This window comes from Theobroma cacao, chromosome 2 (genome assembly GCF_000208745.1).
Source record: "Theobroma cacao cultivar B97-61/B2 chromosome 2, Criollo_cocoa_genome_V2, whole genome shotgun sequence".
Classification (NCBI taxonomy): Eukaryota; Viridiplantae; Streptophyta; class Magnoliopsida; order Malvales; family Malvaceae; genus Theobroma; species Theobroma cacao.
The window spans coordinates 34,838,050-34,865,421 of NC_030851.1; the positions used below are offsets into that span (position 1 = coordinate 34,838,050).

Genomic DNA, 27,372 nt, shown 5'->3' on the forward strand with positions numbered 1-27,372 from the left:
ATATGAAATTAATGATACAACTTATATGTTATTATGTTTTATATCAAAGTTTGTATAAATAATAAGTAATTATAAACAATATGTTATAAAAACTAAGGTAATAATTAATAAAATTATTAAGTGTAATCATATAAATAAAATTTATTATAAGTTATAGTAATACTTATGTATAAATTAAATATATATATATATAATATTTATATAATTATATATATTCATAACATTTTATATTACCAAATATTACTGCGGTGTAATAATTATAATTTATTAATATATTTATTATCATATATTATAATATTAACATATAAGTTATATTATTTAAAATATATAACTTGTAATTCATATTAAGACACATTTATAAATAAATATATATAATTAAAATTAAATTGCTATAATTATAATTTGTATACGTACATATAATAAACTAATATTTTAAGTTTATCATTAATTAAGTTTACTATCAATTCTTCTTAATATATATAAAAACTTAGTTTAGTTTTTTGAGTGGATTGGTTTAAAAAATTTCAAATCGAGAATCGATCAAAAACCAATTGGATCAAATATTTTGGACCAATTGATCCAATAAATCAATTAGACCGAATCGTTTTATCCAAATCATATTTAGTTTGGATGGATAATTAGTCTGATTTGATTTTGCTCATCCTTAATCAGAATTGATAATGATGTGATATGATGACATTATAATTGATGATGAAGTAATATGTTATTAGATATGATAATATAATCATGTGACATTTTCATCTTTTACATCAACGTTATTTCAATGTCATGTAGATATAAAATGATATTTTCATTAATAACCATTAATCGATCATTAATCATAAAAGCTTATTTGATCATTAGTTATAAATTTAAGAATTATTTGAACATTATACCTTTTTTATATATTCCAGCACATCTATAACCTCTCTATAGTATTCTCTTTTTGTTTCAAATTATCAATTTTTTGTTTGATTTCTTTTATCATATAAACTCAACTTTATTCAGTAATTTTTAAAATATTACATAAAATTAATTTTTTAAAAAAATTTAATAATTTTCAAAAATAATGATAAAAAATTAAATTCGTTTGAAATAAAAGATGGGACACAAAGAATAACATAATTTAAACTTTAACTTTCGTTTTCTTCGGTTGACACGAAGGGAATTAAGAGCATAACGAAGGATTTGTTGATAGGGAAATTTGGAGAATGAGAGAGAGAAGGTATGCGAGGGGAAGAAAGAGAGGGCGTCGCTGCCTGCTGCGCCCTCCATTAGGCAGAGTTACTCAATCTAAGCGAACCCAACAACCATAATTTCCAATTAATCTAAAAAATAATTAAAATTGACGATCAAATTATTAGCGACCATGAGCTAGCAGTCCCCTGTGATCCTAGAAAGTTTCAGGTCCTATTATGAACTGTTCTTTGGAATCCCGGTCTGATTAGGTCAAGTCTGAGTCTGGGCCACACCTGACCCTAGCGAGACAAATTGCAATCCTTGCTCAGCTGCCTCAAAAGTAGATGGAACACATACATACTTCAGGGGCAAATTATTATGGTTGAATCCATCCACTGAAAATGACGAGGGAAGTGCTCAGTCAATAGCAAAGAGATGTGGTCCTAAAATCTAGAGTTGAGACTATTCTCGCATGCCAAAAACAACTGGTAATGCTGGACCACAACGTCCTCCATCGGAAATATCAAGACTCATGCCCATGTCCAAGTGAAAGCAAGGTCTCAGCATTTTGCAGCTGCAATTCATGAAGAAATCTGAAGGACCTCTTTCCTTCTCTTGCTTAGTGGCATACGGAACAGCATAACTACATAAAAATTTCTCAAAACAATATGATATATCATGATAGCAGTATGTATTAGGAAGACTAGATTTTCCTCTATTTTAGCTAATTATTAGACAACAGATGTCAAAGATATGGTTCATTTGGATGCCATAAAGATCCATTACAGACAAGATTTTACATGGGAAAGTATACTTCCCGCTACACAGTAATCACTGATGTAAATGTGATGTACTATAGAACCATCTCATTAGCTCAGAAAATGCATGAGACCCTCCTTTATTGCAAAGACATCTCCTTTACTTTGCACCTGTATGACATAAATCAATAAATAGTAGTACTTCTATTAACAACTTCATTAATGCCTAAATGATTACAAACCTTCTAGGATGAATGGTCGGATTTGGTCAACTGAAGGTGACTCAACCTGCTGATTTTGTTCAACTTGTTTCAGCGAAGGAGGGTGGTCAGTTTCTAAAGGCTCAAGCTTTAGCCGTGGTTCCATCTGCCCAATAGCAGGTGCCTCAAGCTGCTGGTATTTGGGTCTCTTTTTCTCAAGGAGGAAGTAAGTGGTACAATACCAAAACAACAAAATTCTACTTTGAGCTACAATTGTATCTCTGATGTGACTTCCTCCAAAGGAGAGTCGCTCAAGTGCCTGTAATTATTTAAGAAAAAGAGAATCTTAGCATACACTAAAATTAACTAAAACAAAAGTCTCATGAAAACGGTTAACAAGAAAAAGAGAATCTCAGCATAGATTGCGTTTGACTAAAAGTAAAATCTCATGAGAATGCTTAACCCTATTAATGTTATCTATGTTGGCCCTCCTGACGATTTCCTGTAACTATCCATACAAAGTGAGTTAGTCCTCGTACTAAATGGTAAATGCACTGTTGAGAAAACTATTTCCGCACATTAAATTTGAGTAAAGCATGTAGCTTTTTTGCATTCTCTGCAGATCAATCTGTTCTCACCAATCTATGAACTGGGAGGTCTGTTCTAATTAGAATGTTCAGCCATCCTTTAATACAAGTTGCTATAATTAACGAACCTGACTACTCATAGTTACTTGGCTTTGAGAAACTGAACAATTGTACAATTTTGAGTTCTTTTATGTACACTGGAACAAGGACATTCCAATATGCTATAGTAATATATTAATAACCCAGAAGTTGATTTTCTCTTAGTCTTAAACAGAACATTCCAGTTGATAGCTCTGTCTTGTCAAAGCGGGACAGTCTTCTTCATTCAAAGTCAAACAGAGGGAATTATGATCTCTTCATACCTGTTCTCCAGTCTGAATGTCAAACGAATGCTGATGATCAAATTTAAGACCAGAAAATTCATTGATGCAAAGCCCTTGAAAAGCCCTGAAGGCAGGTAAAGAAAGATGTGACTTATCATAAGGAAAGGACAAATAACACAGCTCCTGGTTTATCACCAAATAATGCACTACCAGAGCTTAGTATTAATTTATGTACCATCTTATGAGAGAAGCACGGGGAATCCAACGGAAGATAATCGGTGTATTATCTGCATTTACATAATATCCTCCAAAGACGATGAAGACTGTCATAAGAGAGGGTCCCAAGGCCATTGCTGCTTCTGTAGTTGGAACCATGGCCCCAACTGTCAGACCCATTGCAGATGCAGCAAAAGACTCCACAGTCACAATTCCACAGAACTTTCCAAATCTATGAAGTAAAAGTTCTAGGTCAGTTCATTTAATCACTATGAAAGAACTTACAAATCATCTAATGATTGATGCTTAATGTCGTGATTTTTTTCAAATATTTCAATATTGACAACTATAAACCACAATTTTGTGTTTACAATAGACATTTTAGAGAAAAAGAGGCAGTTAATCATATGTAAATTATAGTTTAAATAACTACACCATTCTTTAGACAAGGCACACTTCGGAACCAATTGCAATTGCTTGCTTTTGTCACAGAAATGGTCTTCATAAGCATTCTACCAAAATAACAACAGGATTGACTTGATAACAAGCGTTTTTGAAAAACTCCAACAAGATCCTTTTCTTTGCTAGTATCAATGAAATAATTGCCATTACTCTACAAAAATTCATGCTTACTCATTCGCACATCTAGGAGCACAACTGCAATCTCCTAAAAAAGCCATGAACAAAAAGCTACTACTTAAGGGGTTCTCTCCCATGGGAGATGTATCAAGGCATTCTTAAATTTTTCTTATGTATCATTGACAACAATGTCAATAAAAATTGTTTCTTCTTTTTTTTTGCTATCTTCTTCCACAAAGGTTACATGTGTGGTGATCAATCAATTCAATAAAAAATGATATTTGCAGATTTGGTGCAACAAATTTACCTCTACTGTAAAGAATATAAAGAGCTTGATTATAAGGGTAGATTACGAAAAAGACCTAGACACGGTAGGATGAAGACGAGTCATGGGGTACAACACAGCACCAAACATTAGAGGAAATGCTGCTCCCACAGGTATCTCAGCTATCAATTTGGAAAGTAGATAGGGTCCCAGTGTGTAAGATCCCTTTGCACGCTCCCTGTCTACAATTGCACGTTCCTTGGGAAATACACCTACAGTCTTTGTGAGAGCAGCCATTGCTGTGTTTATTGCAGTAACCTGACACAGGGCACATGATTACAAAGAGTGCTAAGGAACTTTAAAACGCCAACACTTATGCCACTTAAGAATCACATGTACAATATATGAAATTTCATGATGTTTAAAAATCTAAAACTTATTGGTTCTCCCTCTAAATAGTTCACTGAGACAGGAAAAAAACATATATACCCATTGGTAAATCATTTGTGACAAGAAAAGAGGTATATTCAAAAACAAGGTCAAAGCCTTTCATTAAATTATTCAAAAAGGTAGTTAGTAAGCAGTAAGATATGTAAATGGTTTATACTTTCACGAGACAACCTTCCTGAAGATGTCCTAACAAATACAAAGAACATACCCAAATTCAGTACAATCAATCCTCATTCTTTCAACCAAGTTGCTCTATAGATAAAAAATTAGTTCAGTGTGGTCCACAGTCTTACCAAAAGCAAAATCAGAGCGTAAAGTAGGATAAAAGGAACTTCATATACTGCAAAAATGCATGGTCGCAGTTTTAAAATGAAAGAAAGCAAGAATTTCAAGGAAACAGAAGGGTTCATACCTGAAGCAATCCCATTCTATCTTGTATGGACGTCTGAGATCTTGCCATTCTCCAGAAAACTGACCCAAATATTAAAGCTGATGCAATTGACATTCTAGCTCGAACTTTATTTGTTGGTCCATCACGAAAAGCCTGGTCAACCATTTTGTCAATTGGATAAAGAAAGGTACAGAAGTTATGTGCATTCAATAAAAAACTTTTAAAAGCCTGTGCATACACACACAGGCACAGGTACATGGACATAACACACAATACAAAAGAAAGAAAGAAGAAAGCAAAATAATTAGCAAGACTTTTTTAAAAAACCTCACGAGAGAGCCTAACATGTTATACAATTGACTTTATTGATTTTAGGCATTTTCCTCCTTGTGGCTCTAGTCCCCAGGAGTGGATGAAACATAGAAAGTTGGTTAAAGAAACATTAATTATGTCATTAAAATTATCTGCCAGCCTGGGTAAAATAAAGCAGTAAAAAAATCAGAGAAATGGATTACCACAATATCTCAATCAACCAAAGATTGGACAGGAAGCATTATCCCTAAATCCTATTATGTCCTTAAAGATTGCAATAAAAAATTATATAGACATAAAAGTTATAGTAAAATTTGAAAAACGAACTTGCATCCATGCACGTTTTAGAAGCAACCAAAATTGTCTCCACCAACCCCCTTTCCTCTTAGCAACACTTTTCTTGCTGAACTTAATGCCATGCCTTAGACCAGTCTGTCTGGTAAATGGAGTGGCATAAAGAACTGCTGATGACTGTGTTGAGAATGCCTCAACAAGAGCATCAATTCTTTTCTGAGAAGAGTGGACACTGTCAGCAGAACTGTAGTCAATAGATATAAGATCGGCCAAAAATTCTGCAGGATTTGCATGATCTGGACACTGGTACCTGTTGATTAACCGATATTCAAGCATAAGTCTCACTGGTATATTTCGATTAATTATTTTAATCTAAATGCACAGTTTGAAACACAGTCCTTGTTTTATGGAAGAAAGCAAATGCAGAAGGAAAAAACCAAGTTTGCGGTTATCAAAGGTTTTGTAATATGATATCAAGGAGAGAGAGATGAAGAAGAAGAAGGCTTCTAGATTGAAGGTAAATGGCATTTGTCCATGAAACTGTAAATTGCTTGTGAACTTGACAATGTATAGATCATCCACACTCATACAAACTGAAACAGAACCATGCCTAGTCAAAATATATAAAAAGCAATGCATCAGTATATAGGTTGCTATTATTCTTATTTACAAGGAATATTGGTTTGATAAGGCTACAGCAATAACACAATGTTTTCCTGCACTGCTAAGCTTTGATGCTGACAGATGTGTAAACATGCAGCTAGATTTCAAGCACTATACAAGAACGCTAGTGTTACATTATAATCAAACATACCAGAATATTGATGCTAATCAATATATCAGAATAATGATGTTAATCAGGATGGTGTACACTTTATGGAGTTTCTTGGTCCTGAATCCAACTATGCACCCTTTTAATGGTCAACTAACATATTTTTAAATAAATAAGATACTACTTGTCCCAGGTTTTCGCATGTCTCTTCCAATTGCAAGTTGCTTACAGAGAATAAAAATCAGTCAATCAGTATTTAAATAATTTTGACAAAAAGTAAACATGAGAAAGAACCATAGTACACAGGCAAACAATACATTGGCACAATTAAAAGAAGAAAAGTTTGATTACAACCCAAATCTTAAGAAGTATTCCAGTGGTTCATCATGTGCAGGGCCAGCATAAACAAGTTCACCCTCTGTTAGCAACACAATGTCATCAAATTTACCATACACAGAACCTCTAGGCTGATGTATGGAGCAAATTACAGTATGACCATCTTGTACAAGTTGGCGGAGAGTTTCCATTACTTTCTCCGCTTGGAAAGCATCAAGTCCTGAATGCACCACAAGAAATTGGAAAATCAAAGTCAGCCCTGGAAAAAATTTCTATGACCAGTGGATAATTCCAATGGGGATAAGGAAAAAATATACACGGCTTAACCCAATCAACAGTTAACAAAACCCTATCGGGGTGGGCAGTTCTGGCTAAACCTAGGCAGGTGAAGCAGAATAATTAAGCCTAGCAAGAGGAAACTTTGATTTCAAATGGTCTTATATATTTAACATTGATTTCCATCAAATAACTGGGGACAAATGAACTTAATATGTGATAGTAAAGACACCTACATGCCAAATATTTTCAGGTGCCAGCTAAAATCTTCTCATCATCAATTTTTGGTATCCATTACAGCTATTGTTGGTTTGAAACAGTCCAATATGTAAATTACTACTTTTTCAATACAAAACATAACATAGGAATACTGCATGACAACACTCATTATGGGCACTGGTTTCTGCATAACTTATGCTCTTAACAGTAATCTATCCAGTGGGCACTAGAAGGCTACAATTCAAATCTGCAGGCAACACTCATTGTGGAGGTTGTCTATATTTGTCACTTGCATCTGAACACTGCCTCATGTCCCAAAATATGGCTAATTAAGGATTATGCAGCCTTAATTTGTCAAAATGTACAACTAGAGAGTGTATAAGCACCAGCCAACCTTGTTCAGTACATAGCTAATCTCCAATTACGCATGCATACAAATCAAATATTCAGCAAGTTATTCATTTCTACTGTGTTGAAAAATGTTATTTAGCTACTCTTAAGCTGTAGTTTTAATATTCTTTTTGAAATCCATACCTGGCATACTTGATTGCTAGTTTTTAACAAACAGGATCTGACAGTTCAAAAGCACTTCATTATTTTTTTGAAGATGATTAATTAATCTCACAGGAAAAACCTGAATACCTTCTCCAACCAACAAGACATTCTATTTGTATTGATGTTCTACAAGAAAGGTTATAACTGATTGCTATGGACATGATATGATATGTCAAATTGAATTTTGACTTGTTCGTGCACATTCCTATAAATGGCAGATATTCTATGAAGAACTTCCAAACGATAACACTCTTAGCTCCATTTCATTCTTTGCACCCCATATGCTCTATCAAGATTTCTTAGGAAAAATTGCTGACATATAATACCAGAGAACTGGAGTTCATCAACCATTAAGGAGGCAATTGGTTGACACTAAATATAGCATGACAGATAGGCTTTTGTCAAGCATACTAAACCTACCTTCAAAGAGTGAGATCAAAGTCTAAATAGGAAAAACTTTGAGTTATCAAGAGCTATCTTATAAGAAGAATTACATTACATTTAATCATGCATACCAGTTGTGGGTTCATCAGCAAATATTACAGACGGGCTTGCAATCAGTTCACAAGCTAACGATAAACGTTTCTTTTCACCGCCACTGATCCCACGAACTTTGGCATCACCAACATTTGAATCAGCACAGCTGACCTTTTGAAGAAAGAATAAAAGGAACACAGAATGAAAAACTGAATCAGGATAATAATGTTTATGATAATTGACTATGAGGGGATCAAATCCCTTTACAGCACAACTTTGTATTAACCTAAAAACAAAGGTCATATTATCAGTAATATACGCTGTAGGAGTGTAATTAGTAGATTCCAGTGAACCACCTAATTTACAAAACACTCAATTATTATGAAAAGCAAATAACAGCTAATTAACATTACGAAAATAATTTGTTCCACAAGCCTCACAATATCATACCTCCAACATAGAGAAATCAAGTTACCCTTACCAGGCCTAGTTTAAATAAGAGATTGTTCACATATTCATCTCTCTCTTCAACAGAAGATATCTCTGGAAGCTGAAGCTCTGCAGCCAGAGATAATGTTTCTCGCACTGTCAACTGCGAGAAGAAAAGATCCTCCTGTCTCACATAAGCAAATCTACAACAACCAACAACCACTCTTAGAAAAGCCAATCACACCCACATATAAACTACACTATAAGTAGTTTCAAATTTAATAATGTCATTACTTGTAAGCTTTATTTGAACTAGGCTTCCCATTGACCTCCAAAAGACCTGACAACTGTAGTCGCGGCGATGCTGAAATTTGACCTGCCAGAACGTTTAACAGCGTGGTTTTTCCCGATCCTGATGGCCCCATTATGGCGAGTAATCTTCCAGGTTTTGCCTCTCCACTCACATTTTTAAGCAGAAACCGAACCTATCATAAAATAAATATCTTTTATCCTATTTAAAAGACGATAATAGTCGTATGGTTTTGATTTTCAATTTTAACTCAAAAAGCTCAATATAGTTTTTTCCTTTTCGCAATTTGTTGGCAACCAGGCAGAAATGCAACAGTAAATGAAATAATTTAAAAAAAAAACCGAAAATTTTCATTTTCTTACTGATTTTGAGTGTTTATCGGAGAGGGAACAGGTGATGTTCCTCCATGTTATGGTAACGGGAAAAACTTTGCCAGCGGCTGGAGGAGCATCATCATCGGTATCAGAGAAGTCGTCGTTTTCTTCACCGGTTTCATTTTCAGGCGAGAGAGCAGGGCCGGGCCCGGACAACGCGCGTAGCAAGATAGTGGCGGCCAAGGCGGCCAAAATCTGGCCCACTCCATTCCCGCCAATACTGGACACCACATGGGCGACCTTCTTGGCGCCAAACACCACCATTATTTGTATGAATTATAAAGTTATTTATATTTTCTTTCTTCTTCTCCTTGGTCTCGCTCTGCTGAAGCAAAGAAAGCAAGCAGGAGCTTAGCTATGAGCTATGAGCTACGGTTTTTTTTTTTTTTTCCTATTATGGCAATTCGTGTGCTTTTCTTCCACCTTTGGCCTTTCCCCCAAAGACTCATTGATGGAAGTCTCATGTCGTTTTATTTACTTTATTATGTCGTTCTAAGGGGTAATCTTTGTAATTGCACTTTTGCCTTTAACCTTTCACTGCATGGTTGCCGTGATTGGCAGTTGGACGAAATCGCTGCGGGCGGAGGACACGTGTCCATTTGAGGATAAGGCAAAAAAGAATATGTTACAATAGATTCCCAGGTCCAAACTCACTTTCAATTGGGTTTTACATGACCGTGGCCGTCTCTATTATTGGTTTAGAGTCAAGCTAAAGCCACAAGGCTCATTGGCTCAATCCATCATTCAAGTCTCCGGTCGTTGCAGGCCTATACCATTCAGCTATTTCTGTCCTCCAATCTTTTTAATTAACTAGGTATTCGAATTTTATTAAAATTCAAATAAAATTATAAAATATTATTCAAAATCAAACTCTAATAATATAACACTATCTACTAATTAATTGAATCCGTTAAATACATAAAAATCATATAAAATATTAATTTATATTTATTAATTTACAAAAAAAGAATTTAATTAAAGTGATAAATATTATATATATATATATATATATATATACTATANTCCAAATTTTATTAAAACTCAAATAAAATTACAAAATATTGTTCAAAACCGAACTCTAATAATATAACACTATCTACTAATTAATTGAATCCGTTAAATACATAAAAATCATATAAAATATTAATTTATATTTATTAATTTACAAAAAAAGAATTTAATTAAAGTGATAAATATTAATATATATATATATATAGATAGTATACATACATACATAAATATAATTAGATTCGAGTATAAAGTATCTCAAGGGTAATATTTGAACTCGAGTCAAATATTAAAAATATTATCCAAATTCATTCTATAACTGAATAGAGATTACTCAAACTCTATATTATTAGATACCACAGGAAACAATTCATTTACATATGAAGATTTGGTAACTCTTCTGGTTCATCCCCTGGAATCACCAGTTTTGAGTTAACTCACTGAATAAAGTATGATTTCACTCGCCAGCAGATGTGCAAAGCTCCTTAGAATCTCTGTTCCTACAGCACCCAACTCTTCTCTAGGTGTGCAACGTACCTCCAAGTTGTGGTGTTCGACTGGTTCGGTTGGTAGCGATAATGACGAAGGGAAAGGCGATGAAATGGAAGAAGAGATTGATGATTTTCTTGGCAATAAGTCTGACAAGCGTGAGCCAATGCTTCAAGGTGTCAATCCTGCAAGTGGTTGGAATTACCGTGGTGTACACAGGGCAATTATTTGTGGAAAAGTTGGGCAAGCCCCTATACAGAAGATATTGAGGAATGGACGAACAGTGACTATGTTTACAGTTGGGACAGGTGGCATGTATGATCAGAAAATCATAAGGGACCAAAACACACCACAACCTGCCCAATGGCATCGAATTGCTGTGTATAATGATACACTTGGGGCTTATGCGGTTCAACAAATCACTAAAAACTTTTCAGTCTATGTTGAGGGTGACATTGAAACTAGAGTTTACAATGACAGCATAAATGGTGAAGTTAAATACATACCAGAAATATGTATCCGTCGTGATGGAAGAATTCGCCTTATAAAGACTGGTGAAGGTGTTAGCAATATATCATTCGATGACCTGCGAGAGGGATTACTGTAGTTTGATGTCTAAGGGCACATTCCGGGTACTTCTTCACAGAAAATGGGAGCAACTGAAGCTTCTAACTTTGTATTAAAAGAAGAGGAAAAGGTCAACTATTTTAGCCTTTTGCTAATTGGGCCTAAGATGGAATTATGCTTAGTTGTCATAGTTTCTATGTGTCACTTGGTCATTATTCTGCTTTGTTTTTTAAAACTTCTGATTGTCAGATAAATATCCCCATTTAGCCTGTCCTTGCTGCCCCACCTTCTTCTTCCTCTCCACCATGGGACAGATGGGAAGGTACGCACTTGAAGAATCAAGAATGTTAATTGATTTATGATATTATTAATGACTTAATATTCAATTACATTTCAAAAAAAATGAAGATTTGGTCTTTAAAAGGAAATGCGACCTTCATTAATTGATTCCAAGGGCAAATTCAAGCCGAAGTGGAGTGGATCGTATATCGTCAAGACCACTCAATCTGTAGGAGGCACTCGATTGATGGACTTGGTTGGACTCTTATTTGTACAGACTGAAGAAATATTATGCGTAAGATTTAGTTCTAATTTTCCTTGGGCTGAAACAGTTGTGTTCTCATATTAATAGCAATAAGTGCAGTTTACTAGAGTCGGGAGTATTTCTAGCCTGAAGAAAAGTCAAGTTGTAGATTCCGCTCTTAAGATAAGGTCCAAGCTAAAGCAAATACAAGAAGTCTTTAAAGAGTGCAGATCTAAGGCCATAGCAGTTCAAGATCCAAGCCGCCTCGATCATGTGACTACAATTTAAACCTATTTTCTTAAATGGCATGATAACATAGGACTCCATGAGTCCATACGATAATTATTAAGGTAAAATACTCTTATTCTCTTAAATTTTGATCAAAATTATATGAAATTTCATTAATTTTTAAAATAAATATTTTACCTTAAAAAAAAAATTTTATTCGACACTTAGATCTAACCGTTAGTTAACTGTTAATTTAATAACATGACAAGAGCAAAAAAATAAATTTATCTTTAATTCATTTTTAAAATTATTATTATATAATTTATTAATTTTTTATTAATTAAAAAAAATGCTCCCCATGAGAGCACCAATCTAGTGCTCTTTTTTTAATTTTTTTAAAAAAATATGATAATAATTTGTAAAATTAATAAAAAAAAACCATTTTAGTTTTTTTTAATCTCTGTTAACGGTGTTTACATTTTTTAGACGAAATATTTATTTTGAAAACTAATAAACTTGTTTAAAATTTCAATTAAAACTTAAAAGAGTGGGTTTTTTTTCCCTAACTATTATGTGAATGCATTAGTATATATCTAATCCAATAGCAGTTCAAGTTCCAAGCGGCCTTGTCTTACTACAAGTTAAACCTATTTTCTTAAATGGCTTGATAACATAGAACTCAACAAGTCCGTATGATAACTATTATGTAAGTGCATTAGTATATACATGATGACCCAATATATAGAAATATGATAGCATTAAGACTATCATAATATTGAAGTATGGCATGTACATCTTAGAGGCATTTTTGTCATTTTACATATCATGTAGAATCCAATTTGCTACTAGGACTTTTGCATCACATATTCACATGTCATATAGGTTAAAGAGGTTGTATTTTCCTTGTTTTTCATTGCATCATATATAATTTTTAATTAAGATAATATATATAGCATTTTATTGTAAACATGTTTTCGATGTTATAAATAAGTTTATTTTTGCATTATTAAATTTGTTTGTCTTAATGATCGATAAATCATCCAAATCTGTCAACTCACCTATATCTCTTCACAATGCATGCGTGACTGTACAATACAATACATACAATTATTTATAACTACATGAATCCTTAAGTAAAAGAAAAATGCACTTTCTTAACTACTTATCCTAATCTAGTTATTTCATAATATGACAGTAAAAGCTAGGTTTATCTTAGACAAAATAAAAAGTTTTAATTCTACCTTTATTTCGTACCTAAATCTCTTAACCAAGTACTTTGATAATGATAAGACTTGTAGCTTTAATGTTTACTAGTGACAGAGTCAAGGGAATGGCGAGTGGTGATGGTCGTCACCTTTTAATTTTTAATTTTTTTATTATATGTATAAAACTTAATATACATCTATTATCTTTATAGTTATATTTTAATCACTCTTCATACAAAATTTTAAATTCATCCATAGTTTACATATTCTATTCTTAATTTTTGATCATAAAAATTTGATAGAGCCTTAATTAAGTAACATTATTCTCGATTTGAAAATTTAAACTTGCAAGAGTTAGAAGTGATACATACTCGTATCACTTGCAACGATTGTTTTGTCAATAGTAATTAAGTTTCAATAGTGAGAACCAAGGAAGAGTTACCAATATTTAGGAATTATCTTGCTATTGGACTAGGGAGGAATTACTAATGTAAGAGTTTGGCAAAAAATAAATCTCCGAGCATGAAAATATATGAGAAAACGATTGCCAAGAAAGATAGATTGATAGGATTTGATTGTCAAGGTTCCAAAAGTCTTCGTTACCAAAGGGAATGAGGAGCCGATAACTAGAATAAACTTTTTTAACAATGTTGAAATTAAGTTAAGGGTGGCTCGAGCTTTCTGCTGGTCTCCTAGGTTGGTGGCTTAGACTCTAAGAGGACTAGCTTGGTTTTTTGAAAACCTCTTGGATTTATTTATACCCTTGAGTATACTAATAATGAAGATCTTTGCTTTTATGTTATGTTTATAAACATAGATAATAACTATAACTATCGAACTTGTACGATGAAAGCTATGTCTTGTATATAATATTTACCTTTTTTCTTGGTTCCAATAAAAAATAACGAAGATCTTTGCTCTATGCCAACGCCAATGCCAATCGAGTAAAAACTTTGTTTTCCTCGACAAGCATTTATGAGACTTGGGAGGCTAAACCAATGAAGAAATTGGGAGCACTTCAAGAAAACGTTGTCTCTTTAAGTAACAAAATCTTGTGATGAAGAGGCACATATACCTAGTCAAAAGAGCCACCCCATCGCCTACAAAAATGCCTCGTTAAAAGTCACATGATTTATTATCAAATAGTAACTTGGCGAATTTGCGGATGCAATTCAACTACTCAACAACCCACATTAACTTATACTGGCGAGAAGGACAATTACTACGGAATATAAGGCTGATCCATCCCCTCTCTCTCTATCATTATCGAGTCCAAAATCCAGCCTAACCTCCTTTATTAGTGACAAATACATACTTGGCCTTCAAAACTTTTGACATTTGAAAAACTATGGGAATAATTTCAAATAAAAACGCGAATCCCATCTATCTACCTTCCAATAAGTGTGACATTAATCTGTTTTGGTCTTCGTATTAATATTTATTTCCTTATTTAAATCTATACTTTGAAACAACTAAAAAAATGTGTGTAACAGATTAGGAGGCCAATTCCATCACATCACGACACGTCTCTGCTTAACACATGCATGATGACTTTGCCATGGTACAACTCTTTGGTTTTTTTGTCAATTTTAAAATGATGAATGAAAGGAGAAAATCTCTATTTTCCAGCTTTGACCCTTGCTCCTAGAAATAGCAAATTTTAATTTTTTTTTTTTTTTACATGTGAAAACAACAGCACCCAAGCCCTTGAGATCAAATCTTTCCCCCCACCTTCGCTCCTCAGCGCGTGATAACCACTCGTGGAACTCATTTGAATTTCGAGGTGTTTTCTTTGACGGTAGCGAGTTATTCGACGCGCGAGTGGAGCCCGTGAATATTCAGTTGGCCGAACTATTTTGAGTTTTGCCACACGCAAAGCGAAAGTGGGTTAACTTAATCCTTAACTTTTGTTGGATCAAATTATGAAAAAGCAAATCAGATCGTATTTGCAGAGAGCGAAGAAAATCCAAGAAATATTGAAACTTGAATATCCGCTCCACCAAAGCCAATCTAACCGAAAGAAAAAAAAGAATAAAAAACCCTAACCCTAGTAAACTCTTCAACTCCAAACATTTCATCACCGAAGAAACAGAGCCTTTTACACATACAACCCAAAAAAAAAAAAGAGAAATGCTTTAATCATTTGCATTGGCATTACACAGAGAGAGAGAGAATTCGGCAAAAACAAAAAAATGCTTTACTGTGCTGATCTAGATTTTATCACCAATGTTGTTCAGCCTTCTGAAACTGAAGATCCCCAAATACCGAGTTCCTGAAACATCTCCAAATTCCAAATTCAACCCAAATGTCCTCCTCTGATCATCTATAACCCCATATGCTCAAAATTCAATCTTCGAATAAAAAAAACCCCCCAAAAAAGCTACAATTATTGAAGAGTTTAAAACACTATTGTTATGGGAGCTGAAAAGAAATGGCTTTTCACTCTTTTTTCCACTACATTTCTCTCCATTCTCCTCCTCTTACTTTACTCAATCTCAGCTTTCAGCTCCCCTAGACCTTTCCCTTCCCTAGTCCAACATGGCCTTCATTATCCACCAGCTTTTGGGTACTATATATTTGGTGGGAGAGGTGATAAAGATCGGATCTTTAGGCTACTGCTTGCTGTCTATCATCCCAGGAATCGGTATCTGTTGCAACTTGGAGCTGATGCTTCTGATGAGGAAAGGTATAGGTTGGCTTTGGCTTTGAAATCTGTGCCTGCTATTAGGAGCTTTGGAAATGTGGATGTTATTGGGAAGCCTGATCGGTTTTCTTATATGGGTTCCACGCATATTGCTGCCACGTTACATGCTGCTGCTGTTTTGATGAAGCTTGATCGTGGCTGGGATTGGTTTATTGCTTTGAGCGCTTTGGATTATCCCTTGGTTACTCAAGACGGTAAGCGGTTTCGATTGTTGATTTTTTGTTTTGGATTTATGTTGTTTTCTTTTGTATGGAGTTGCTAGGAGAATTGAGGTTTTGATTTGGAGAAAAGTTTTACTTTGGATACACAACTTCTTGATATAGTTGGAATTACTGGAAATTCGAATGAATTAGCATTGGGCATATAGTGTGCGGTTGAATAAGAAATGGGAATTTGAGATTTTTTGATTAAGGTGTTTTTTTATGATCAATTGGATTTGTTAAAGGTTCTGTATTGGGGTCAGGTTGCTGTTTGCTGAATAATCAGTGTAGTCAGTATAAATAGTTCACCTCAACAGAAACTTTTCTTTTAGTTGCTTTCTTATTTAGATTCATTCTGCCAGATTTAGTGCAACATTCCAATCTTAAATTCTTTCCATACAGTCTAAAACTCTGGATTGAATTTGTGAATGTTGTACATGATTCAAGGAAAATTCTTGATTTTGATAATGTTTCTGACTAGTTTCCAGTTCCAGTTATGGTATCATGATTCTAAGAATTTTCTTGCTATTACTTCTTATCAAGATATTTTGCTTCATAATAGTGTCAAGATATTAATTTACTTAAAATGTCGGTTTTAGTGCTGACTAAATAAAGATTTCTGCATGGAAGCATGGATTAGCTTTAACTAGCAATCTTTATTTTGGAGCAGTTTTAACAATCTAGAAATGAAACTTGCAATGATTTTGGTGATACATCTATCCATCAGATGAGAACTGTTGTTAGCATAGTTTATTTTAAAACATAATCTGGTCCTGGGAGTAGATTAGATTGGAAAACATCTAGCAAACACCCTGCATCGATGAAATGGAGATTCTCTTGAAGCTGTTATCTGTTGTAAACGAATGCACTTGTGCATGATCATATGTATATGGTAGTGGGGGTATCAGATTGACATACTGGATAGTGGAAAGTACATAATGGAGGATGACTGACATTTATTTTTTCTTAATGAGTGTACTTGAGCAGATTCGTATTGATGATTCAGGAGGTTTCAATCCTACAATTTCCTTTTTGGGTCCAGATCTGCAGAGTTTTGCTCAAATGTTAGTTTAGTGAAGGGAAGCAACTTTTGGACCGAATTTCTGCCTGTTAAATTATTTGTTACATCGATAGAACTGTGGTTTGCTTATTTTATGGCTGGTCCAGCACTCTCAGTTTCACTTTCTAAGTCTGTTTTTGAGATAGCCAGACATAGTTGTTGGTACATCAGTTCCGTGATTATTGGTTGTTGTAGATATGAAGCTAGATCCTTCAAGTTAATACACTTTGGCATTAGACCCAGGGCCATTTTCCTCATACCATTACAACCAGGGGCCACAGAAAACTAAATCAGTTCCTTTTCTCGCTGGAAATGAGCGATGTCTTTTCTTCTACTGAAATCTTTCTAGCTATAGATGGTAGTATCTGTTTTGGTTAATGGCCTACTTAAGGGTAAAAAATGCTAACATTATGCTATAGTAAACTCTATGATCTTGAAAAAAAGATATTAAAAAAGGGCAGGATAATAATAATGATTTTACTGTGAGGTGATATGGATCTGAAGCTTCAGCAGCTGTCTGAAGTGTGACCAATTATGAAAATATTGGTTGGTCAGTAACTATTACAAGGTTTAGTATGTTAGAGGGAAAGAAAGAGGCTTAGTATCCTTTGTTACTTTGGGTGAGAAGAATTCCCGTGATGAAGATGCATTAACTTGTGGAGTGAAGTGCTTTGAATTTCTGATGTTCTTTATTTATTTTATTGTGGTTGTTGTAGAGTCTGGCAAACTAACACTTTTGCAACTAGGCAACTCAGGTCTATGAATATAGTGGTTGCTGGGTAATAAATAAAACGAAGCATAATATTTTTATGATACCACTTTTGACTTAAAGATTAATTTTTTCAAATACTCGATAATCATGTTGGAACCATTATTTGATTATTGATTTAAACTTCTGTAATAATTTTTGTTTTCCACTTCATTGTTGATAGGATATATCGAAAAATCTGATTTAATTTCTGCTGAAGAGAAGCTTTAGACAGAATAAAATTGAAATCCTAAAATTAGTTCCCAATGCTACTAGGCCAGAAAGCCCTCTGTCCCATATCCTCCCAATTGTTTGTTTCTCTCAACCTCAATACTTTGAATGTGCCAACCAACCCACGGTTCATAGGTGCCAAACTTGGATGTTACATTGGACAAAATCTCAGATTCCAGTATTACTTTTCTTCTATAATAGCCTTGAATTCACCTGTGCCTTTTTTTTGCATTTCTCCTTTGCGATTTCGATGATGGGAATTCCTCATGCTGGCCCTATGCCTCTTTTCCCTCAATATGTTACTCTGTAATTTTTTACTATTCTTCCGCTGTCAGACCATGCTGTGTTGTTCTTAATTGTACTAACCTTTTTGTTTGTTTTATTTCACATCTCAGATTTGTCCCATGTGTTCTCTTCTGTTAGGAGGGACCTCAATTTCATTGATCATACTAGTGACCTTGGGTGGAAAGAGTAGGCAAACCCTTTTCATGAAATGTATAGATGCTTCTGCTGCACAGTTGCAATTAAATCTAAATCATATTGGTTCATTTTTTATGCAGAGGTCAACGGATCCAGCCTATTGTAGTTGACCCAGGGCTTTACCTAGCTAGGAGGACCCAAATTTTTCATGCTACAGAGAAACGACAAATGCCTGATGCTTTCAAAGTATTCACAGGCAAAGTCAATCCATACCATTGCAGTCCATTACTGTTCATGAAATAAAAATTTACTTGACTGTTTTTTTCTATGGAGATGCTACAATCATTCAGTTTGGTATTGAATTGCAGGTTCCCAATGGGTTGTCTTAAGCAGATCCTTTCTGGAATTTTGCCTTTTTGGGTGGGATAATCTACCCCGGACCCTTCTGATGTATTTCAACAATGTTATGTTGGCTGAAGAAAGCTATTTTCATTCTGTTATTTGCAATTCACCGGAGTTCAAGAATACTACTGTTAACGGTGATTTAAGATATATGATTTGGGACAGTCCTCCAAAGATGGAACCCCACTTTCTCAACATTACTGATTATGATCAAATGGCCCAAAGTGGAGCAGCTTTTGCGAGACAGTTTCAAAAAGATGATCCTGTGTTGGACATGGTTGATGAAAAGATCCTCAATCGTGGGCGAAACCGTGCTGCCCCAGGGGCATGGTGCACTGGCCGAAAGAGCTGGTGGATGGATCCTTGCTCCCAATGGGGTGATGTAAATGTCTTGAAGCCTGGACCTCAGGCAAAGAAGTTTGAGGAAACTATAATAAACCTTCTTGATGACTGGAATTCACAGTCAAATCAGTGCACATGAAGAGGTGTGAACTGTGAACTAAAAGGTGAATGTTTCAGGGACTCAGCGCATTATCCTTGCATCTGAATCTCATGAAAGGTTCAAAAGAACACCATCAGATGAGATACATTCTTTGGTCTGTATGCCTATTTTTTGGGGGTTCCTCTTATCACACAGGCTACGATATTTTTTATATGAGATGCCAGAATTAAGGGGAGAACAAGTGAATTCACTTGAGGTTTTGCTCTGTGTTGTTGGCTTCAGGGTTAGTATTTAATGGTCAAGCCACCCAGAAGTGTACGTTGATTAAGAAGACCTCCCTCTTGCGTTGCCATTTGCACGCTCTTGTATGTTCTACCCACCTTTCATTTGGCACGTTGATGTTGGAAGACAAATTCATTGATTAAAATATCCTGTTGTATTGTCATTCTCTCTCTCTCTCTCTCTTTCTCTCTTGCGCAATCTATCTATCTATCTATCCCCGCAATAGGAATATTTTGTGGCAAGGAAAACAGGCTGGGAAAGGTCTGTTATTTTGCTCAGCTATGCTCATCCCGTCACCATTTCCAAGCATCATGAATCCTGAGAGAACTTGATTTCTTTTCTGATAGGCTCATTAAAGAAGTCGCTGGCGATGGTCATTACATAGTCCCACAAACTTTTGATTTGTTTATCTGATGTTTTAACCAACATCAGCAAATAAAGTAGCTATAGGAAATGAAGAGATAAAGAAATCAACAAGTGACAACTTTATCTAGTCAGAGTGACTGAGGGAGTTGTATGTTTTGTCGAATGACATGGATACTGATCTGATTATAAAGAGTAGAAAGGGTCTTTTTTTCTTCTTTTCCACAATAACTTGATTAATATAGTTAATCAGATACTCGTGTATGTAGAATACTGTATTTGAGGACGTAATGTTTGAATTCAATTGGCAACAGCAGCAAGGCCGCTAAACAGAGCTGGAAAATCCCTCTAAATAAAAATATTGCTCTCTCATCTCACCGCTTCTTTGTTGTTACTGGCCACACCTCTTCCCGCCAAAATTAAATCCCCTCAAAAATGGAAAATTCCAATTTTGGATTTTTCATCTCACAGTCATAATCATAGTATCACAAAGAATCAAAATGGGTCTCTCTCGATTTCTGAATTTATTTTCAAAAACCCACACAAAACCCAAATTTCTAACTCCTTGCACAAGATCATCACTCGCCACTTACTCACAGAAATCCATCAAACATCAAAATTTCAATCTCAACTCGCTTCCAGACCACAAAGACTCATTTGGGTATCCATCAAATCTTCATCTTATGATCTACAGATCGATCCACGAGGATTTGATGCCCAAAAAATTGCCTTTTGAGCCCTATGAAAAGAAACCTGCCGAACCCAAACTCGAAGAAGACGCAGCCAAAATCTGCAAACTCCTCTCAAGCCGCTCTGATATTCACGTAGATAAATTGCTCGAAAACGCTTCAATTGAAGTGTCCCCTTCACTTGTTGCAGAGGTTTTGAAGAGGCTAAGTAATGCGGGTGTCATTGCAATGTCATTTTTTACATGGGCAGAGAAGCAAAAAGGGTTTAAATACAATACAGAAAGCTACAATGCTTTGATTGAAGCTTTGGGTAAGATTAAGCAATTCAAATTGATATGGAATTTGGTGAATGACATGAAGAGTAGCAAATTGTTAAGCAAAGATACTTTTGCATTGATTTCGCGGCGGTACGCAAGGGGCCGGAAGGTTGAAGAGGCTATAGAGGCTTTTGAGAGGATGGAGGAGTTTGGGTTCAAGCTTGATACGTCGGATTTTAATAGATTGATTGATACTTTGAGTAAATCTAGACATGTTGAGAAAGCAAACAAAGTGTTTGATAAAATGAAAAAGAGAAGGTTTGTTCCTGATATCAAGTCTTATACAATTTTGTTGGAAGGATGGGGAAAAGAACACAACTTGTTGAGGTTAGACGAGGTTTACCGAGAGATGAAAGATGAGGGTTTCGAGCCAGATGTTGTGACTTATGGTATTTTGATCAATGCGTATTGTAAGGCAAAGAAGTATAATAGGGCGGTTGAGTTGTTTCATGAGATGGAGGCAAAGAATTGTAAGCCTAGTCCTCATATTTTTTGTACTTTGATTAATGGATTGGGTTCCGAGAAGAGGTTAAGTGAAGCTCTTGAGTTTTTTGAACGTTCCAAGAGTTGTGGTTTTGCACCTGAGGCACCTACTTATAATTCTCTTGTAGGGGCTTATTGTTGGTCAATGCAAATGGATGATGCATTTCGGGTGATTGGTGAGATGAGAAGAAATTTGGTCGGTCCAAATTCAAGAACATACGATATAATTCTCCATCACCTGATAAAGGCTCGAAGGATGAAAGAGGCTTATTTGGTTTTCCAGAAAATGACCAGTGAGCCGGGCTGTGAGCCAACTGTGAGTACTTATGAAATTATAGTGAGGATGTTTTGCAATGAGGAGCAAGTGGATATGGCAATGCTGGTTTGGGCTCAGATGAAGGCCGAGGGAGTGCTTCCAGGAATGCATATGTTCTCTGATTTGATTAACAGCTTGTGTCACAACAGTAAGTTAGATGATGCTTGCAAGTATTTTCAGGAAATGTTGGATGCAGGTATTCGACCTCCAGCCAAGATGTTTAGTAATCTGAAACAGGCTTTACTTGATGAGGGGAAGAAGGATACAGCTTTAAATTTGGCTAGGAAGATTGATAAGCTGAGGAAAATGCCATTAGTTGGTGGAGGCCAGTAGTGAGAGAGACTTTGGGCTTATGATGGTGCCCTTCAGGTTCATACGAGATCCCACTATTGTCATCATCTTTTCCTAGTAAATGGATCTGGGCCACATATTTGGTATCTGATAGACGTGATATGAACCAAAGGTGTGACTTTGTGGCAATTTCTTTTATCTTCATCCTGGCTATTTACCGGTTGAAGATTTTGCAGTTTCAAAACTGTAGATTTGGAGTCAGTTGGATAGGGGACAGTTGTAACTGGGAAGACATGATCTTTTTAAGGATGAAAAATATTGCTATCATTTAATCTTATTCATCATTGAACTAATTACTCTGGAATCTAATATCACTTTAGTACTTAATGTGAAAGATTACAAGAATGTATATTTGCCTCTTTATTTGGCTTTGTGAATTACAGATGAATCCAATATCTTACTGCCTCTCAGCTGGTTCAGAGTGGACAAAGGGGAGAAAGGGGGTTGTGTTGCTTTCAGCTCATCATTCCCTTTCTCAATCAAGTGAGTTACTTTCTCATCCTTTCAATTATCTTCTTTGTCGTTTGAACAACATAAATTGCCAAATTCTATAGGTTATGTCAATAGTCATCACCTTGTCTTCAATGGGCAGTGTCAGGATTTTGGTCAGCTATGCATATTGGGTGTTAGTGCAATATACAGATATGAGAGCTTTCTGCAAATAATTAAGTTGTTAAACCTTGTTTGCTTGCCAAATAACTGGTTCATTTGTGGTGAGATGTGAGATGTGAGATGTAAGCAGCAGCAGCAAGACTGGAGTTCCATTGTATGGCATGTTTCTAGGAAGGGCTATATCTGAGCAGATTGGCTGGCCAATCAACGATTTTTATTTTGAATTAACTACCTTTTGATCTCCTTCATCGATGGTTTATTTGATCCAAGAAGATGTATTTAGGGTTTGCCAAGCCTCATCTATTTGGCGTGTAGTGCGTTTGCCCACCCTTAGTTCTCTTGTATACTTTCTAGATCAAATTAGAATGAGAATAAGTATGTTGGCATTGATGTTATTAGCTTCAGAAGTAACTTCATTGTTTCTTTCTTTTACTTGGATTTTCAGATTCTCAAAAACATGACGTCTTAGAGCCTACGCTTATAGATATATGTAATGCTCTTCCTTCCGCAAATCTGAGAGGACCATGCTTATCTATATAGTTGGAGGGCAATCCTGGATTGTTAGAGGTAAAACTCCTGGACTTCCTAGCGCACTTCTTTGCTCATTGTGCAGTTTTCAAGACTAACCAATTCCGCCACGTGAATATATATCATTCTTGGAGTAAACAAACTCCACGTTAAGCACTAAAACTTCTCCGTAGTAGTTGCGTGTCACTCTTAAAGTAAGTAAATTGTTAATTAAGTATTCGAGTATATGTACTTGATTCAATAATAAATGCATATATCTCTACAAATGTCCCTCACAAATAACTCCCAGGCTATTATCGTCACTCCGACAAACCATTCCTTAACAAACTTTTCCCGCCAAATGCCTTCCAAGCCAGGCTACAAAATCAACCTTAATCACATACAGTTACAAAACCCTCCCTTCACCATAATAAGCAAGAGCCAAAAACCCTGGAAAAACCCCCCACCTAATTGGAAGCTCCACCATGGCAGTCCAACTTCTCCTTTCTCTCGTATTCTTCTTTCTACCCTCTCTCTCCTTCTCTGCCTCCTCCAATATCATCTCCAACGCCGCTCAAGTCCTCTCCGATATCGGCATGGTATCCATGTCTCTAACCCTCCAGTACGGTCCCCAAACTCTGATCCCACAAACTCAAAACCTCACCATTTTCTCTCCATCTGATACTGTCTTCGCTAAGTCCGGCCAACCCTCTCTTTCTCTTCTCCGTTTCCACTTCTCTCCTCAATCTCTTCCTCTCTCATTCCTCAATGCCCTCCCCTTTGGTTCCAAACTCACCACTTTGTCTCCTAGCCACTCCCTGATCGTAACCTCTTCACCGTCTGATGATCAGCTTTCATTAAATGGAGTCAAGATTGGCAAGACACCCGCGTACGATGATGGGACTTTGGTAGTCTATAAACTTGACAAGTTTTTTGATCCAAGCTTCAAGGTTTCCAAGCATGGATGTGTAGGAGCGGATACGTTTCGAAGTTTTAATTCATTTGATAAAGCCAGCGAAGCTTTAAGGTCAAAAGGGTACTTTGCCATGGCATCTTTTCTTGACTCGCAGTTGGAGAGCCCAAGAGCCAATGTGAAGCTCACAATCTTTGCTCCTTCTGATGAAATGATAAAGCCATTTATGGGTAATTGGAGCGTGTATCCGTCAATCTTTTTAAGCCTCATCGTGCCTTGTAAAATTCCAGGGAGGGATCTGGTTAATTGGGATGAGGGGGTAGTGCTAGAGACTTATTTGGGAGGGTTCAATATCACTGTTGCAAAATCTGATGCCAATGTAACGATCAACGGGGCCAAGGTTATGGTCCGCGACCTGTTTCAAAGTGATTGGCTCGTTGTTCATGGCCTCAGTGACAGCGGGGGACTTGCTAGAGTGGCTGCAAGAAGTGGGGCGGCTGAGAACTCCAAGTTGGACAAGATTTTATTAGCCACTTGTTGCCTGTTTCTCTCAAAGTTTCTGCTGAGTCGTAATTACCCAAGTCTTGTGATTTGCCCATCTGGCCTTTTTTGGGTTCGAGTAGGTTCAGGCTTCTAGATGGTTAGGGTGATAGATTCTGCCTGTTTTTCTTTTCATAGTCAAAGCGCCCTATGATGAGAATATTTGAAAACAACCAGGAATTGATTCTTTGTCTACAAATCTTTTGGATGCAATTATTGTTGTAAGGAAAATATGGTTTGGGCTTTTGGTATCGACTTTGACAGAGTTTTTCGGCTTTTTAATAATGCCATTAATTTGAGCCTACGCTGAATAGTTGACATTAGTTTACATTTTACAATCTGCTACTAAATTGAGTATGATGGTAAGGACGAGTAATTGTCTTCTAACTCCTATTGTTTTGTGAAAGACTGTTCAACTAGCAACATTTTGCGTTATGATTACAAATTTGAGTAATCAGAAGAGACTCAGATTAGACTTTGACGATGCTGGAATGGACTTTTAGAGAAGGGAGAAAGAAAATTAAAAAAAAAAGAAAAAGGAAGGGGAGATGTTTCAGAATTTTGATGTCCTGGCTCGCAAGCCTGACTTGGACATATTTGGGCTAGGGCCTCTTAAAGGAGCTGGGATCAAGCGTTGGACAATATGCTCTTGGTGCTTCGCAATATAGCTTATAAAAGGGGAACTCCTGCTTACTTTCCTCCCATTGAAGTTCCTGACTTAACTCTTCTTCACGATGTACATGTCTAATTCATTAAATATATGTTAATCATAAACATCGTAGGCGTATCTCACACTTAGTGATGCCAGGTCATCAAGGCTTGCCAGTCGTGGCATGCTTAATCAACCACTAATTAACCAACAACTGTTTATCATTAAAAGACGATGTAACATTTATATTTTCTTATATTTAATACCTCACACAGAAGATGTAAAAATTATCATATATATATATTTAATGTTGCGGTCATATGTTTCATCTAGAAAAATCTATGTGATATTTTTTTTATAACAATATAATAAAGAAGAGATCATTTTCTTATGAATTATGATTGTGAAACTTGCACTTGATATTGGGCAACCTTGATGAATCTGCTTATGTTCAAATCATATTGTTTATTATATATAATATTGAGAGAGAGAAAGAGAGAGTTGATAGTTGCATTCACAAAACCTTGGGCTTTGTTGAGTCAACTGATGAACACATTAAGTCACTCCCGATCCTGGGCTGTTATATCATCATTTAAAGCAAATCGACATCATATCAGTGCAGTTTTCTTGTGTAATTAACTAAACTTGATATTTTGATTAAGCCCTGAAATCGAGAACCACTATTTATTCTATTATAATTATTATTTTTTGCACATTTACTTGTGAGCATCGTATAAAATCGATTGAAGCACAGTGTGACATGAACAAAGACGTTTACCAATACTTCATCTAACTCCGCCTACCTGGCGTTAAATAATCTTCTTCTCTATCATCTGATTATTTAAATAATCTTTTCAAATTTGCGTGGCTCCCATTTTTCAATTTAAATCTTAGTAGCACTATAATTTTCCTTCAACTCTTTCCCAAGTTTTTGACTTTGGATAGTCAAGTGTACATCTCTCCAAGATATCCAATATTATATATATATATATATATAATATATAAGGATTGAAGGATCCACTTAAATCGTGTAAAATTGATTAAATTTTACACCATTTCATATATGTTTATATGATTTACTTTATATATCTCCACATGCAAATTGAATTTTAATTTAATTAAATAATTGATTATAATAAAATTTTAATCGTTATATGTATAAAGAGAAGAGATATATTTCAATCAATGTAATCCATATTAAATTGATTCGAAACTTTATATACTTGACAAGAACAAATAAATTATTAAATTAAATGATTGATTTATTAAAATAAAAATTGTTTTGAAATTTATAGAATAGTGTAACAATTAGTGATTGTTATATGCTAGTGTAACTTAACATCCCTCTTTTGTAAATTTATATACACATATATTTTTTAAAGTATGTATATTTGTATATATCCTCGTTTTAATCTATCATGCTATGTAAAAATAACAATCACATCTTTCACACTTAAAGTATCATCAGCAAACATCACTGGTGTAGTTATGACATCACATTTCTCAACAGTGAATTAATCAAAATGATTGTCCTATATTCCTCTTCTTTAATTATCTCTTCTATACTTGACAACCGAGTAAAAAATCTATCGAGCTCGTTTAAGCATACCTTTAAACTTTTTCCTTCCTTTATCTTCAACCTATACAATTCCTTCTTCAAAAATAACTTAGTTCTGATGGATTTTGACATATAAATTCCTTCTAATTCATTTATCAACTCTTTCAAAAAAATTCTTATTCAATACATCATATTTAATTTTAGGAGTAAAAGGCAAATGAATTGTATTTACCGTTCTTTATTGAATCTCTTCCCACTTGTAG

General features: G+C 35.2%; 5 protein-coding genes across 5 annotated transcripts; 4 read left to right on the top strand and 1 right to left on the bottom strand.

The window, feature by feature from the left end:
* LOC18609741 (ABC transporter G family member 7) lies at window positions 1,834-9,686 on the bottom strand. Its single transcript, XM_007045011.2, has 12 exons — window positions 9,291-9,686; window positions 8,913-9,103; window positions 8,671-8,821; window positions 8,228-8,360; window positions 6,681-6,882; window positions 5,588-5,864; window positions 4,970-5,101; window positions 4,205-4,425; window positions 3,283-3,495; window positions 3,087-3,171; window positions 2,180-2,456; window positions 1,834-2,108 (listed from the first exon to the last, which is right to left on the bottom strand). The coding sequence occupies exons 1-12, from the start codon at window positions 9,564-9,566 to the stop codon at window positions 2,098-2,100; spliced, it is 2,169 nt and encodes a 722-aa protein (XP_007045073.2). The 5' UTR covers window positions 9,567-9,686; the 3' UTR covers window positions 1,834-2,097.
* LOC18609742 (single-stranded DNA-binding protein, mitochondrial) lies at window positions 10,746-11,423 on the top strand. The gene has a single exon (XM_007045013.2). The coding sequence runs from the start codon at window positions 10,762-10,764 to the stop codon at window positions 11,404-11,406; it is 645 nt and encodes a 214-aa protein (XP_007045075.2). The 5' UTR covers window positions 10,746-10,761; the 3' UTR covers window positions 11,407-11,423.
* Window positions 15,251-19,974, top strand: LOC18609743 (beta-glucuronosyltransferase GlcAT14A). Its single transcript, XM_018116240.1, has 4 exons — window positions 15,251-16,220; window positions 18,661-18,736; window positions 18,826-18,941; window positions 19,054-19,974. Exons 1-4 carry the CDS (start codon window positions 15,737-15,739, stop codon window positions 19,566-19,568), a joined length of 1,191 nt encoding a protein of 396 aa, XP_017971729.1. The 5' UTR covers window positions 15,251-15,736; the 3' UTR covers window positions 19,569-19,974.
* Window positions 20,474-23,340, top strand: LOC18609744 (pentatricopeptide repeat-containing protein At1g71060, mitochondrial). The gene is made up of 2 exons (XM_007045017.2): window positions 20,474-22,813; window positions 22,923-23,340. Exon 1 carries the CDS (start codon window positions 20,675-20,677, stop codon window positions 22,310-22,312), a length of 1,638 nt encoding a protein of 545 aa, XP_007045079.2. The 5' UTR covers window positions 20,474-20,674; the 3' UTR covers window positions 22,313-22,813; window positions 22,923-23,340.
* Window positions 23,935-24,999, top strand: LOC18609745 (putative fasciclin-like arabinogalactan protein 20). Its single transcript, XM_007045018.2, has one exon. The coding sequence runs from the start codon at window positions 23,935-23,937 to the stop codon at window positions 24,997-24,999; it is 1,065 nt and encodes a 354-aa protein (XP_007045080.2).

What these genes read in the sequence shown, in the direction of transcription:
- LOC18609745 (XM_007045018.2), top strand. Translation starts at nt 23,935, where the DNA reads ATGGCAGTCCAACTTCTCCTTTCTCTCGTATTCTTCTTTCTACCCTCT.
- LOC18609742 (XM_007045013.2), top strand. Translation starts at nt 10,762, where the DNA reads ATGATTTCACTCGCCAGCAGATGTGCAAAGCTCCTTAGAATCTCTGTT.
- LOC18609743 (XM_018116240.1), top strand. Translation starts at nt 15,737, where the DNA reads ATGGGAGCTGAAAAGAAATGGCTTTTCACTCTTTTTTCCACTACATTT. An exon ending in AGTGACCTTGGGTGGAAAGA is followed by an intron (nt 18,737 to 18,825) that starts GTAGGCAAACCC and finishes TTTTTTATGCAG; the next exon opens with AGGTCAACGGATCCAGCCTA. An exon ending in TGCTTTCAAAGTATTCACAG is followed by an intron (nt 18,942 to 19,053) that starts GCAAAGTCAATC and finishes ATTGAATTGCAG; the next exon opens with GTTCCCAATGGGTTGTCTTA.
- LOC18609744 (XM_007045017.2), top strand. Translation starts at nt 20,675, where the DNA reads ATGGGTCTCTCTCGATTTCTGAATTTATTTTCAAAAACCCACACAAAA.
- LOC18609741 (XM_007045011.2), bottom strand. Translation starts at nt 9,566, where the DNA reads ATGGTGGTGTTTGGCGCCAAGAAGGTCGCCCATGTGGTGTCCAGTATT. An exon ending in AGTTCAAATAAAGCTTACAA is followed by an intron (nt 8,822 to 8,912) that starts GTAATGACATTA and finishes TGGTTGTTGTAG; the next exon opens with ATTTGCTTATGTGAGACAGG. An exon ending in TAAAACGTGCATGGATGCAA is followed by an intron (nt 5,102 to 5,587) that starts GTTCGTTTTTCA and finishes ATGGTTGACCAG; the next exon opens with GCTTTTCGTGATGGACCAAC.